This window comes from Lissotriton helveticus, chromosome 12 (genome assembly GCF_964261635.1).
Source record: "Lissotriton helveticus chromosome 12, aLisHel1.1, whole genome shotgun sequence".
NCBI classification, from domain to species: domain Eukaryota; kingdom Metazoa; phylum Chordata; class Amphibia; order Caudata; family Salamandridae; genus Lissotriton; species Lissotriton helveticus.
The window spans coordinates 807,241,961-807,257,232 of NC_136073.1; the positions used below are offsets into that span (position 1 = coordinate 807,241,961).

Genomic DNA, 15,272 nt, shown 5'->3' on the forward strand with positions numbered 1-15,272 from the left:
CCCTCTACTAGGGACTTCGTGGTGATACAAATATGCCAATTAGGTATGCTCCATCAATATCACAATTTACAGAAGGAGCACTTACACTCTGACACTGATCAGCAGTGGCAGAGTGTCCAAAACATCTAAATCAGCAAAAACGAAATCCAGCACAGCATCAAAACACATGAGTCAGAGGCAAAAAGATGGGGGAAGAACCACGCCAAAAGGTGTCAGGTCTAACACGTGTCCCCTCCAGCTGAAAGTGGGGAGAACTACCCAACCTCTTGGGAGTCCTCATCACTAAGGCGGAAGAATCTGGACAGACCGTCAGCGTTGGCGTGTTCTGTACCAGGGCGGTGCTCCACCGTAAAGTCCATCCCCTGTAGGGAAATGGACCACCTCAACAATTTTGGATTCTCACCCCTCATCTGCATTAACCATCTGAGGGGCCTGTGGTCGGTCTGAACGCGGAAGTGAGTCCCAAACAGGTAGGGCCTCAGCTTCTTCAGAGCCCAGACCACAGCGAAAGCTTCTCTTTCAATGGCACTCCATTTTTGTTCCCTGGGGATTAGCCTCCGGCTAATGAAAGCCACAGGTTGGTCTCCTCCCTCATCATTGATCTGTGAGAGCACTGCTCCCACGCCTTGCTCTGAAGCGTCAGTTTGCACGATGAACTCACTTGAAAAGTCAGGTGCCTTAAGCACCGGTGCTGTGCACATGGCAGTTTTGAGGGTGTCAAAAGCAGTTTGACAGGCCTCAGTCCAATTCACTTTCCTGGGCTGATTCCTAGATGTCAGCTCTGTCAAAGGGGCCACAATGGTGCCATAGCCTTTGACAAACCGTCTGTAATACCCGGTGAGACCTAGAAAGGCTCTCACCTCCGTCTGGGTCTTGGGGGGTTCCCAAGCCAGAATGGTATCAATCTTCGCCTGTAGGGGCGCCACCTTGCCGCTCCCCACCTGGTGTCCCAAGTACACCACAGATCCCTGCCCTATCTGGCATTTACTGGCCTTGATAGTGAGGCCTGCCTTCTGCAGAGCCTTCAACACTTCAGTGAGGTGTTGCAGGTGTTCCTCCCAAGTGGAGCTGAACACTGCAATGTCATCCAGGTAGGCTGCGCTGAATTGCTCCAGCCCTGCCAGTACCTGGTTGACCAATCTCTGAAATGTGGCGGGGGCATTTTTCAACCCAAAGGGCATGACACGAAACTGGAAGTGTCCTTCGGGCGTTGAAAATGCTGACCTCTCCTTTGCCCCGTCAGTTAAGGCAATCTGCCAGTACCCTGAAGTCAAATCAAAAGTACTCAGGTACTGGGCAGCTCCCAACCGATCCACCAGCTCATCAGCTCTGGGGATGGGGTGCGCGTCAGTCTTCGTGACCGCATTGAGCCCACGGTAGTCCACGCAGAACCGGAGTTCTGGGGGGCCACCGGGGGTAGCAGCTTTCTTAGGCACTAAGACCACTGGGCTAGCCCAGGGGCTGCTGGAGGGCTCAATAACCCCAAGCGCCAACATCTTGGAAACTTCTTCCTTGATGCTAGCTCTGACCTTGTCAGCCACCCTGTAAAACTTCTGTTTCACAGGCATGCTGTCTCCAGTGTCCACGTCGTGGACGCACCATTTGGTGACACCTGGGGTCAGGGAGAACAGTGGGGCGAACTGACCCAAGACTTGGCGACAGTCCTCCTGCTGTTCTGGGGTCAGGGTGGGGGAGAGGACCACACCATCCACTGACCCATCTTGCTCCTTGACTGCCAGGAGGTCAGGGAGAGGATCACTATCCTCCTCCCCTCCAACATCTGTAGCCATGAGCATAGTCACTTCAGTTCTTTCAAAGTGGGGTTTGAGGCGGTTCACATGTAGCACTCTCAGGGGCTGCCTGGGAGTCTTCAGGTTAACCAAATAGGTAACCTCGCTCTTGCGCTCCACTACCTCATATGGCCCAGACCACTTGTCACGGAGCGCACAAGGCTCCACCGGCGCCATCACCCACACTTTCTGTCCAGGTTGGAACTCCACTAGAGAAGTGTTCTGGTCATACCATCTCTTCATTTCCTCCTGGCTAGCCTCCAGGTTCTCTTGAGCGAGCTTCCTGAAGCGCTTGGTCTGGTTGCGGATGGCCAGCACATAGCTGAACACATCCTGAGGGGTTTTCCCACGGGATTTCTCCCACCCCTCCTTCACCAGAGCCAGAGGCCCTCTGACAGGGTGGCCATACAGCAACTCAAAGGGACTGAACCCTAATGATTTCTGAGGCACCTCCCTGTAGGCAAACAACAGGCATGGCAACAAGACATCCCATTTCCGCCTCATGGGCTCTTCCAGGCCCATAATCATGCCCTTCAATGTGCGGTTGAATCTCTCAACCAAACCATTTCCTTGAGGGTGGTAAGGAGTGGTGAACTTGTAAGTCACCCCACACTCACTCCACAGGGACTTCATATATTTAGAAATGAAGTTTGTCCCGCGGTCCGAAACGACCTCCTTCGGAAATCCCACCCGGGAAAAGATCCCCATCAGGGCACGGCCCACCACTGGGGCGGTGACTGTCCTGAGCGGAAGGGCTTCCGGGTACCGAGTGGCATGGTCCACCAAGACCAGGATAAACCTGTTGCCTAGGGCTGTCTTGGGATCCAGGGGCCCCACGATGTCAATGCCCACCCGCTCAAAAGGGGTGCTCACCACGGGAAAGGGTTGGAGGGGTGCCACGCGCTTCCCTCCACTCTTGCCACTGGCCTGACAAGTCTGACAAGACTTACAAAAGGCAGAGACGTGCGTCTTCATCTGGGGCCAGTAGAAATGGGTGACAAGCCTGTGATAGGTCTTGTCTTGCCCCAGATGTCCTGCGAGAGGCACGTCATGAGCCAGACCCAGTAGGAAGCTCCTGAAGCGCTCCGGTACTACCAGCACACGGGCTGCGCCGGGCTCAGCGAACTTAGGCTCACTATAAAGTAAGTCATCCTCCCAATAGATCAAATGCTCCTTGGACCCCAGGCCTGCGGCCTGGTCAGCAGCCTGCTGCCGCACACCAATGAGAGAAGGGCACTCCTTCTGAGCCTGGCAGAATTCCTCCCTGGAGGGACCACCTTCCTGCTGCCACTGGGACAGCTCAGGCAATTCCCCTAGTTCGGCCACCTGCTCCCCTGTAGGTTCCAGGGCATCCCCCTCTGGGTCTGCCTCCTCCTGGACCGTGGGAACAGTGGGGGCCGGTTTCCCGCGCCCTCTACCCCTTCCTCTCTTGGCAGGTCCCTGGGCCATTGTTCCAGGCTCCAGCTCTGTTAGACCGCCCTCTCTTACTGTCATTGCACGGGTGGACACACAGATCCACGCCGGCAAACCCAACATCTCCAAGTGAGTCCTGTGCTCCACCTCTTTCCAGGGGGAGCTCTCCAGGTCATTACCTAATAGACAATCTACAGGCAAGGCATCACTTACTACAATCTCCAAAATACCGGAGACTCCTCCCCATTCAAATGGAACTTTCGCCAGCCTGCAGTAGCGCACTGAACTGTCAGCTGCCACCACAGGCCGGAGTACCTGGGGAACAATTTGCTCTTCAGACACCCACTGACACCTAACAGATGTCACGCTGGCCCCTGTGTCTCTCAGAGCTTCCACCACCTGTCCATTGATGGTCACCTTCTGCCCGTATTTCTTAGTGTTTTGGGGCAGCAAGGTTTCCTGGGCCATCTCTCGGTCTCCTAAAGAGACAAGGGTCATCACTGCTAACCCTTCCTCCCCACTAGAGATCAAATCCCCTCCCAAAGCTACACTGGCCAATGCCGGTGCTGGAGCACCAGAGGGTGCTGGAGGTTTCTTTGGACATTTGGGGGCAATGTGCCCCACCTGCCCACATGTAAAGCAGGTAGGCGGGGGCCTGTTGTCCTGCTTGCCCTTACGGGGCCAGGACTTCTTAGACTTGGGGGGTTGAGACACCTTCTCCTGGGAACCAGTTTGGGGCCCTTTAGAAGACTCCTTTTGATTACCCGTGTCCCCCCCACTCTTCTGCGGAGGACCCTGTCCACCCTTGGCTGGGGTACTTACCACCCCCTTGTGGACCCTGGTGCTAGTCCACCGGTCCGCCTCTTTAGCAAGCTCACTGGGATCAGTTAACTTACTATCCAAAAGATGCTGGCGCAGCTCTGGGACACACAAACTACTTAAGTGCTCCCTACTAATCAAGTGACACAACCCCACATAATCAGTAACTTTGCTGCCCTTCATCCAACCTTCCAGTGCACGCGTGTACATACTCACACACTCCACCCAAGTACTTGAATCAAGCTTCTTGAAGTTCCTAAACTTCTGGCGGTACTGTTCAGCAGTGAGCCCATACCTGAGGCACAAAGCCTCCTTCATGGCGGAGTAGGACAAAGCATCCTCTGCTTCTAAGGGTGCCAAAACATCCCTCCCAGAGGCCTCAAAATGCTTCCACAATCCTGCTCCCCAATTCTTCTCAGGCACTTCATTCATCCTTAGGGCTAGTTCATACGCTCTAAACCACGCATAAATATCATCACCCCTCTGATAATTCTGTACCAGATCCTTTGGTATGTATACCTTACCCGCCTGTACTGGTTGTGCGCTGCCACCATTAGAACTGGACACCCTCTCTTTATATTTGATGGCCAATTCCTTCATGCCCCTCTCATGAGCCAAGTCGAGCTTCTTCTCCTCCAAAGCGAGAGCATCCCTTCTCTCCTGCGCCGCTCTCTCCTGCGCCTCTCTCTCAATTTCCAGGCGCAGTTTCTTCTCATCGGCGTCCGCTCTGAGTTTCAAAAGCTCAATCTCATGGGCCCTAGTTCTCTGATTCTCCTCCACTTCCTCTGGAGAAATATTCCTACTGGAGTGGGTGCTGCCGGCCCTAGACGCTGGCTTCGCCACTGGCAATTCACTGGGCAAAAACCCAATCTCCTGTGCGCCACCCTCTTCAATAGGAGCTTCTGGGACACCATATTTGGCCTCCCACCAGGCCCTCAGAGCTGTCCTTAGCTCCTCCTTATTTGCGCCGCCCCTCACTGGGCATTCAAGCTGTTTGCAGACTTTTCTCAGTTGCTCCTTGTTATAGGTTAACAACTTCTGGATTTCAAATTCCACCTCCACGTCTCCTTTCACGCTTGGCGCTTTCCGAGACATGATGCTTCCTACCCTTTTTCAACTAAAAAGGTTTCACCAAAAAGAAAAAGTCTTGCGCAACCTGTTCTGCTAAACTAGACTAGTGATGTCAAGTGCAATTATTAGTTCAAAATCCGCACCGCGAGCCACCAATGTTAGAACCGGGAGTCTCTGGTTGGCAAAGGTAAGTACCTTGGCCCAAGTAGGGACCCCTAGCTCCGGTCAGGGCGTCGGAATAACCCTCTGAGATAACCCCTGCTCACCCTCTAGGTAGCATGGCGCGAGCAGTCTAGGCTAAACTCGGAGACAATGTGGATAACACTTGCACTTAACACAACAATAATCCCCAATCCACCACAAACTGAGACCACACAGGTAAGTATATTTTTATAAAAATATATAACTTTATCTAGTTTCAGCAAGGTAAATCAAGCAGTTGCACGATAATCACTTCATTATAAAAATGAGGCACTTAATCTTAATTGGTCTTTCTTAATTTCAGGAAGTTCTCAAAACAAATGTCTCTAGTCTCTTCAAGTCAGCACAAAGATATGCCAACGATTTTGTGATCAAAAACGCTCTCAATAATGAGCAAACAATGCCAGCGTAAAACAACTATGCCCCAAGGGTCCCCTGGCTTCAGGGACCACAAGCGCTTCTTGCGCGGCTCACCCTGTATCCTGAGGGAGGGGGGACTTCTTTCCCCGTGCTTGCGGTGACGCGGGTCCCCCAGGGGCACCTCGCGGGTGAAGGCTCAGTGGTGCTCCCGCCCGGCCGGTCTCAGGACGCTCTCCGCCCGCTCTGGATCCTTCAAAGAGCAGCGGGGAGCAGAGACGGCAGGCCAGGGGCTGGAGCACTTGCGGAGATCCCTCGGCGAGGTCAGGTCACTTCTTCCCGGGCCCGGCGGTGATCGCGCTGGTTCCTCGGCTTCGTCAGCTGCCTCAGCGAAGGCAGCCAATCCCCTCGCGGCTCCTCAGGCGAGCCTCCACAGCACCCGGGAGTCAGCCAATGGCAGTGCGGCTCCCGGGACAGTAAACAATGACGCTCCGCGACTCCGGCCAATCACGGCCCACTACTGCTGATGACGCTGCGCCGCACGGGCCAATCCCGTCGCGGCGTTAGTGAGGGGGCTCGGCTCCCTCCACCAATGGGAGCGCGGCGGCTTCGTTCTTCGCCGCGGCAGCGCCTGGACCTCTAGGCAAGTTACGGGGGGGGGTTCCTGGCCCCGGGCCGCGGTGGTGATTTGGCGGCAAAGGGTTTTCAAGGGCGCTGGTCCCGATGAGACCCCCCTCTCGACCTCCTCACCACGTTGGAGCGGATTTCACGAGGGGAGGCGCCACAAGCCTCCAACCCTCACAGGAAATGTGCCGATGAGCACACCGATCCTTTCCTCACGCTCCGCAGTCGAGTACCCCACGCTCCCGGTCCACAACAGCACGATCTTGCAGCTGGTTTCTGGCAAAGCTTTAGGAACCTTTAGCCCTGGGTTCCCAACAGGAGGCCAGCTCTTCTCAGGCCCTTGGAGATTCAAGCTGTAGGCACAGCACACAGCAAAGTCTCAGCAGTTTCAAGCAGGCAGGGACACAGCCCACAGCAAAGTCCCTTTCCCCTCCTCAGCTTCCAGTGATACAGCAGAACAGGTCAGCCCTTAGAGCACACAGCAAGGCAATCTTCCTTTTGTTCTCTCGCCGTCCTCCTTCCAGCAGAGGGTCCGTCTTGATTGTAGAGTTTCAGAATCTAACTTTCTGCAGACAGGGGTCCTTTCCTTATACCCCCAATGTCTTTGAAGTTCTTGGTGCATGGAGGCCCTGGGTCCAGTCTAAACCAGTTCTGGGGGTTGCGGAGCACGGAGGTGTCTCTGGCTTTCTTCTTCCTGTCAGCTTCAGGGCCAGGGGGGTCAGTTGACCACCAGGAGAGAGCGAATGTGGGGGAGGTAGGCAGGCACAGCCCAGCACTTATCTGGCATTCCTTCCTCCCTCCTCCCAAGCAGGCAGATGTGCCCTTTCATCCCCGGGATGGCTCCGACCCTCTCCTCTGGGGCTCTGCAGCCCCTCCCTGTCACATCCAGACCAGGCAGACATTCCACAAACCCAGGCACACAGAAAGGTTTAGACAAGAGAACAGCCACTTTCTAAAAGTGCTATTCTCCAACACAGGATTTAAAAACACCCTTCACTAAAAGATGTGTCATTAAATTCTGAGTCCAGGGATATCTTTCACTTATGTCCCATCTTGTTCCTATGGGGAGATAGGCTGGTATCACATGGGCCCAGCCCCCCTCCATGTTACTCTATGGAGCAAGATAGCCTTACAGCAGTGAGCACACAAAATGGCTGCAGCCCACTACCAGAGCATAGTACCTGCACTAGCACATGCTCTACCTTATCCATACACTGCACCCTGCCCAGGGGGGTACCTTGAGCCTTCCATAGGGGTGACTGATGTGCACAGACAGGGAAGGATTAGGCCTAGCCAGTGGGGACACTGGCCAGGCTGACATGGCAGTCACTGACTGCACACAGGCCCTGCGCTGGCAGGCCTGAGTCACCTTTTAAAAGCTACTCATGTGGGTGGCGCAATCTGCGCTGCAGGCCCACTAGTAGCATTTGACATCACCAGCCCTGGCACACACAGTGCCCTCTACTAGGGACTTCGTGGTGATACAAATATGCCAATTAGGTATGCTCAATCAATATCACAATTTACAGAAGGAGCACTTACACTCTGACACTGATCAGCAGTGGCAGAGTGTCCAAAACATCTAAATCAGCAAAAACGAAATCCAGCACAGCATCAAAACACATGAGTCAGAGGCAAAAAGATGGGGGAAGAACCACGCCAAAAGGTGTCAGGTCTAACACTCTTGATTAGTAAATTCTGGCCACAGCCAATTCTAAGATAGGATGTACCCTGCAGCCACTATTACCTGCCTAGAGATGCCCTCTTTTAGAGAATTATTAAACCATAAGACAGGATGCTGGAGTCAGATATCAAAAACATTACAATGCTATTTTCTATCATTAATTTTACAGTAATGTGATAAACAAGCCTGAAAGCATACCATAGCTTCAATAACAATTAAATCCAGAGAAAGGGTTTTAAAACATTTGTAGAAGTGTTCAAGTCGAATTCAGCAGATCTTGAACGATATAGCTTGATGGATGAGTGGCAACAAATCACCTTTTATAAGTCATAGAATGAAAAACCGTGGGCCAATATTGGCTTATAAGAAAGTATTAGAACAATGTTATTCAGACTCGATTACTCAAAGTTGTTTATGCATGACACCCAGTATGCCATATAAGTCAACGCCAGGCGATGCACACTCAATCAGTGCCCATACTACCAACTAAAACAATAGTTCTGAATGGCTGCCAGTAAAGCTGGCCAAGAATTTAAGATTTTCTGCCTAGCATGAATTGTCTGACGGCCACATTTATACATCAATGGCCATCGTGAATCTCCCAATCAGCAACTTGCATGGTCTTGTTGTTTAGTAGCAAAATATTTAATGCCACTTCTAAAAGTAATCCAGAACAACAAAAATAAGTAAACATACTCAAACTAGAGATATGCAGAAATGGATCAAAAGGTTTAAGATGTTCAGAGGGTGTGCGTTTAGACTCCTGCTGTTCCTGTAGAAGCTTATGAGATCCATAGTGCTCAGTTAAATAAATATGTTAATATAGCACCACAGCTTATCAGATTAATCTACAATTCGGTTTGAAGGGCAATGGTCAATAGCTCACTTATACAACCATAATTCAAATATGGATCAACCACTTATAACTATATACATTCCTACAACAGTAGTCATTCATTAATTCCATTTGCTCTCTGCTTACTGTATTGAATCATATTAGAAATATCTTTCCACACCGTGTACCATCAAACAAATGTCCTACCTTTGGAATTCATTTATCTCTATTCTCGAAGAGGTTTACGAATGCTTGAATCTCCACTTTACCGCACAGTCAATAAGATTAATTCATTTTGAACTGTGAGACTGTTTTCTAAGAATTAATATTGCCACGGTATTTATTTGTTCTAACTATTGCCTTTTGTCCAAGTACCTTAGAAAAAAACCTCTATAAAAATAAATTTAAATACACTTTTGTGAGCTATACTGCACTGGCTATACTCCTTTTATAGACAGTGCAACAGACTGTCTCCAAAGGTTTTCCTGAGGGTACATTAGTCTTGGACAAAACAGGTTGTGACTCTACCAGAGGGGCATAATGTAAGGCACCTGAACAGGTGTGTCTTGAGCACCCTTCAAATACTTGGGAGTACAACAATTGTTCTTAGTTATCCCGGAAGACAGTTTGAGATTTTCCTTGTACACCCCCAAAGAGTAACCAAACACACTGTCTATCTTGGGTTATGGCTTGCCTGCATATATTGACAAGCTGGAGCAGCTGCCGCCTTTACAGCTTTCATTATGGGTAGACAGGTCCTCCGATGTAAAGTGAGTTGGAATAGTCTTTGTGTCCCAGGTCTTTGCCCTAATCAATGAAACTGCTCTCTGTTATTAAACGAGTCAATGTTTACTTATGCCTAAATAGCAGAAACATTTTCATTGAAAGAGCCGACTAAAATGATAAATTGGTACAGAAGAAAAACAGGTTTTAATGTGGTTTTTGTTACTTCAAGTCCCTGTTTTAATCATAGCTTGAACCAAATGGGAAACACATATGCTTTTATCAGAGTGCAACACTTTTGTTTTGAACTAGTGATGTTTCTGGACATCTAGAAGTGAGTATTCCCTCTAACTGGGGAGCCTCGTAAAATACGACGACTAGTTTTCAATTTCCCAGTACTATGTCACCATATGTCACAATTTACAGTTACATAATATTTCCAGATTATAGGCAAGGTCACAGGTATTAATGAGATTGTGAGGCAGCGGCGTTTTTTTGCAATATTATGACTGTCGCATTTGTCACATAATCCAACATCTGTTGTAGGGGTGGGTGGAATTTGCGTCCTCGCACTACGCAAAGCTCTGCGAAACGGCAAAAAATCTCTGCGAGCATGCAGAGTTCCGCGAACACGCAGAATTGCTTGTTCCGCCCGTTCGCAATGTTTTTTTCCTGTTCTCGAACGCTGTTTGCGTGCTCGGGGGGGAAATATCTCGCAAACACGCATTTTGAAAGCACAAACAAGCAAAAAAATTAAGCGAAGCAGCAGATTTTTTGGCAATTCCGCGTTCTCAGCGGAACGTAAAATTACCCAAATTACGCAAATTACGTGAGCGGAACGGAATTTACCGCCCAGGCCTAATCTGCTGCATAATCTGCAGATTTTACCCAAAAAATAGTTTCTAGCTCAAACGGTTCAAACGTTACTAAAATCGTAGCGACATGTTGCCGCGCACTGGAAGGCCCTTTTCAAAGTTTGACTGGTCACCTTGCTGTCGCTTATTGCTATGTTTAGGTGTTAAACTGGAACTAATGAGGTGTAATCTATGCTCAGACAGTGTTAACAAGGGTAAACATGGCAAAATAATGAAGTAAAACTATCAGAAACTGTGCCACACTCTGCTGCATAATTTGCCTTTTCTTGTTGCATAATTTAGTCAACCCTGCCAAAAAATTTAGCTCTCTCCTGCCACATAATTAGAGTGGCCGGATTAGAAGGTTCCTCCAATGTTAAAGTGTATATTTTATTTTTAACTTTTAGCAAATGCTAGGCAACTACGGTATTCTGAATGGACATATATAGGACAGCCTGTACAGAATTAGTAAGGCACTTTATGGTAAACGCATGAGGACTTCGGTTACAAAAACTTACCAATTGTGGGGTCATGGTCCTCGGGAAACCGGTGGCTGATGAACTGCATGGTCATGGCTGCATAGATAAACAGGTTAATATTACTTTGCGAACAATATTCCTTTACCAGAATATGATTCAACACATTTATAACAGATATCTAAATGGAGACTACATTAAACTAGAAGGAGCATCATTTGCAAGTGTAAAACAAAAAAGGAAGACACTCAACAGTTTCACAGACATGTAGCCAAGTACCAAGACAATTCAATCAGACCTTCTGTCAAGCGTGGTCTCTCTCGTTCAATCTATGTCAGGTCTAGGTGTAACAGGCACCCCAATTATTTTCAGATTTCTCAGGTCCTCAAATTAAATTGAGTCACTGGTGGAGATTAGGAAAACGAGCAGGTGTTTCTCATCTCTCCAAATAAGTTCTTCTCATGCAGTCTCAAACAATTTAGTCAGAATCTCTTACATATGCATTGATCTAGCAAAGCCCGACCTGAAACCCCAACATCTGTGCTGGCACACAAATATTGATATTGTATGATGGTTTAGAAGTTATTATATTATTCTTCAACAAATAGTATGTGTAAGAATTATCATGATGATGATAAATAACTTAGTAATTAAAAATAATAAGATAAGAGTGAAAACTATGTCCCATAAAGGGTTCATCACACATTCCGAAGGTATTAGTCGAAGATAGTAAGCTGAATTTAGGCAAACTCTATTGAGGGATCATTTAACATTTTAAGATATTTGCTGAGTGCTGCGTACCTCTATGGTAGAACATCTTAAATAAAATATGTTTGTCAGCCCCTCCCAGCATCTAATAGATCTGCTCCGATTGGTAGGGATTTTTATATCCTTTTTGCCATAAGGGACTATTGAGCAAGAGGGGCTAACACACTCGGGTCACTTATTTTGCAAACATGACTGAAAACAATAGTTCTGTTTGTTGACTAGGAAGCACACAGAAGCCACAACTGTTGGAGTTTGTGAAAACCACCAGCTCGAAATTCCATCTAGGTCAACCTGCAAGCACAGTTTAGCCACTGCAGAGAAGGGAAAAATCTTTCTCCTGCGGATATAGTGTATGTGATAATTTACCACATACACTCTGTTTGCTTGTGAAGATGAGTAAAGAGACTTGTGTTGATTGAGGCCTAAAACCTAGACCTAGCACACTTATGCTACATAAATCAATCATTCACATCCATTTAAGGCAATAGCACAGCTTATGTTAAGAAGCGCCAAGGCCTGAAATGCAAGCCAACATTAACAAAAATATATCAAAGCATGCTCATTCAAGACAAAGACATCAATATAATGTGTATTCAGCATTTCATCACAATCGTGTCTGTAATAGTTTGGTATGAATGTACTTTTGACATCTAGAATCAGCATAGAAAGTAAATAACGTACTAAGTCTTAGCCTTCTAAAAAAGAGTTCCCCAAAGTATGTTCGAAAAGAGGGAATCAAAACTTGCCTAGGTAAAGGTGTGGTAATTGATGGTATAGTAGTTGATTTATGAAAGGACACTCCAATAGCTCCCTAAGATACCATTGGTAAAGGAGGAGGGTTAGGAGACTCGCCTTGGAATGAGAGAAGCCTACTCATCAACAGTCTGTAACTTGTGACAGGACTGTAACTTGCTAACAACCTCTAGAGATTACATTCTATGATTGTGGTCCTTTTCTAAGTGAACTTTAAAGTAGAGAAATGAACAAACAGCTGGGAATGGCACCTTATAAAGACATAGCACGGCAAGTCACCTCCATCGATCTAGGGTTCTAGAAAACTGTGCTTGTCCTCGAATTCGAAGGACAGAAGACTCCAGTCCCAGAGAGGCTTTCATTGGCATTTCATTGAGAGGTTCTCTCACAGGCTAGTATCCAGGATCTGTATTCAGCCTATTAGTCAAAGAGCAACATAAGGAGTAAGCTCTCAGCTGTGCTCAGTGGTTTAAGGAGTGAACAAATGCAAGAAGAGACAACTTCTGTTGATGCCTAATCTGAAAAGAGGCTTTGAGATGAAAAATAAATGTTTCCTTATATTTACCTAACATGTGACTGTAGTTTAAAAAATAAAAAATATAGCTTAATTTTAGCGTCTAAAAATTCTCCCACAGAAAGACATATTCCTTTAATACTACATAATAAATCAAATCACAACTTCAAGAGTACGGAATAAAACTTCAAAAGACTCTGGAGAGTTCAGAGTTCAACCACTCTGACTAACTCACAGTTCTGAGATTGTGTTGACTGAATTTTTTTTAATATTTTTCCAGCAAGGTCGAAGTGAATCGGATCAGCTTTACAATGTTACCGAGGACGATAAATCATGGTCACTGGTGGTTCAACATGAAACCATCAGACTTTCACAATGTCACTTTTACAGGTAAAATTGTTTGGACAGAATAGCAGCGAAATTAAGGCCTCTTTTGGGGAAGTGCTGAGGTATGCTTTCATATAATAATGGTACTAGTGAAAAAGGAGTCTGAGAAGGAACCTTGGCTCGTTCTCACAAGATAGCTTCTTCAATTGATTAACACAAAGTGTTGAGTATTAGGAAAGGGTTCAATCTTCCAATTTGAAGAGCAGTTTGCCCTTACCCAAAATAATGAGTATGTATTTCCTTTAAAACAATGACAATTGTATTTTTATCAATGATCCCAGGTTTGCTCAGTAAGATTGGATTGTACAAGAGGCATTCAAAATGTTTTAGGTAAAATAAATAAATTTTGTGCAGCAATTTATCTTTTCTCTTTCCTGTTGCCCAAAACCTGTTAAATTTAGGAATATGACTGTGGCAAAAGAACACTAAGACGGGCTGCACAGAAACATTATGCAGTCCGTGCTAAATAGGCTTTGTTTGTTTGTTTAATGTTTTATATAGCGCAAACCAGACCTCAGAGGGTATCAGAGTGCTTTACATTTAGAATTATTGCGTTACAAGTTACATCAGTTACAAGAGCATAGCCAAGTACAGTAAAAAAAATCTTTGTTGCGAGAGTTCGTGGGAGGGAGGGGGCGGAGGAAGGAGCCAAAAGCAGGGAGACGAGGGGGAACTATGTCCAAGGTCCGGCTGGGTAGGTGACGGTCGAGGGGGATACCAGGGCCAATCTCCTCTTTAGCTGTCTAGCAGCTCCACTGGGCATCAGTCATGTTGCTCAGGTCTCAGTGTTCAGGAATAAAAACAGATTAGACCCGAAGGTATCAGAGCGCTTTACATGAATTCCACAGAGTTCCAAAATTACATCAGTTACAGGTTACATCAGTTGCAGGAAACATTAAAAGATCTTTGAGCATAGAAGGGTAAGGGGTAGGAGGGAGATACGATGGAGAGACAAAGGGAAAAATCTTCCCACGGTCCGGCTGGGTAGGTGTCGGCGGGGGAAGTCAATAGCCCATCTCCTCAATAGCTATCAGGTAGCTCCACCGGGCATCAGCCAAATAGCTAGGTCTCCACAGGACAACATTTAGAGATCATAGAGGACAGGATGAATGAAGTGTAGAGGGGTAGGGTGAAGGGGAAGGAGGGAGGTACGACAGAGACGAAGGAAGGCCTGTCCAAGGACTGGCTGGGTACGTGACGGCCGAGGGGGAGGTCGACAACCCATCTCCTCTTTAGCTATCCAGTAGCTCCACCAGGCAACATCCAGAAAGCTAGGTCTCCACAGAACATTTAAAATCATAGAAGACAGGATGAATGGAGCGTAGAGGGGTAGGGGAAGGGGAAGGAGGGAGGTACGACAGAGAGACGAAGGAAGGTCTGTCCAAGGACCGGCTGGGTAGGTGACGGCTGAGGGGAAGACCACGACCCATCTCCTCTTTAGCTATCCAGTAGCTTCACCGGGCATCAGCCAGAAAGCTATGTCTCCACTTTCGGAGGAGAGATCGACAAGATCTAAGTCCTGACAGGTTATCATGATGAGGGATAGGTTTAAGGTCAGGTCGAAGTTCAGTTTATGTCCCAGAGTAGTGGCACAACGTGGTAGGGACTACAGTGGGAGCCGTCTTGAGGTCAGGCAAGGGAATTCTGACATTGGTGTTACATTCAGCCGGGCCCAATGATATTTTTCGCTCAAAGGGGGGTGTTTGTTGAGCAATGGGGCAGCTAGAGGCCAGAGCTAGAGACCGCTCGCCTCCCGAGGAGGAGGAGGAGTATAGCTTTATTATAGCAACAAGCTGGAGAAACGGCTGCCATTTTGGGGCGCCTCCTATATCCCTCCTACTCTTCTCTTGAAGATAAATTAGCCTCAACAAAAAATGAGGACGAGTCATGAGGCGTTGTTGGTTAAAAGGTAGGTGGATGGCAGGGTATCAGCTGGATATTTAAATGCTAATGAACCCGGCTGCTGGAGCTTCATGTCCAGCTTCAGTTAGGCGGCCATCTTG

At 47.7% G+C, this 15,272-nt stretch overlaps 1 protein-coding gene across 1 annotated transcript in view; it reads right to left on the reverse strand.

Annotated features, from left to right (window-relative positions):
* The window catches only part of RIT1 (Ras like without CAAX 1), a 70,774-nt gene that overhangs the window by 30,757 nt on the left and 24,745 nt on the right, over positions 1-15,272 (reverse strand). The window contains exon 3 of the mRNA XM_078670917.1: positions 10,890-10,946. Within this exon, the coding sequence (XP_078527043.1) occupies positions 10,890-10,946 (57 nt within the window). The remainder of the gene's footprint in view (positions 1-10,889; positions 10,947-15,272) is intronic.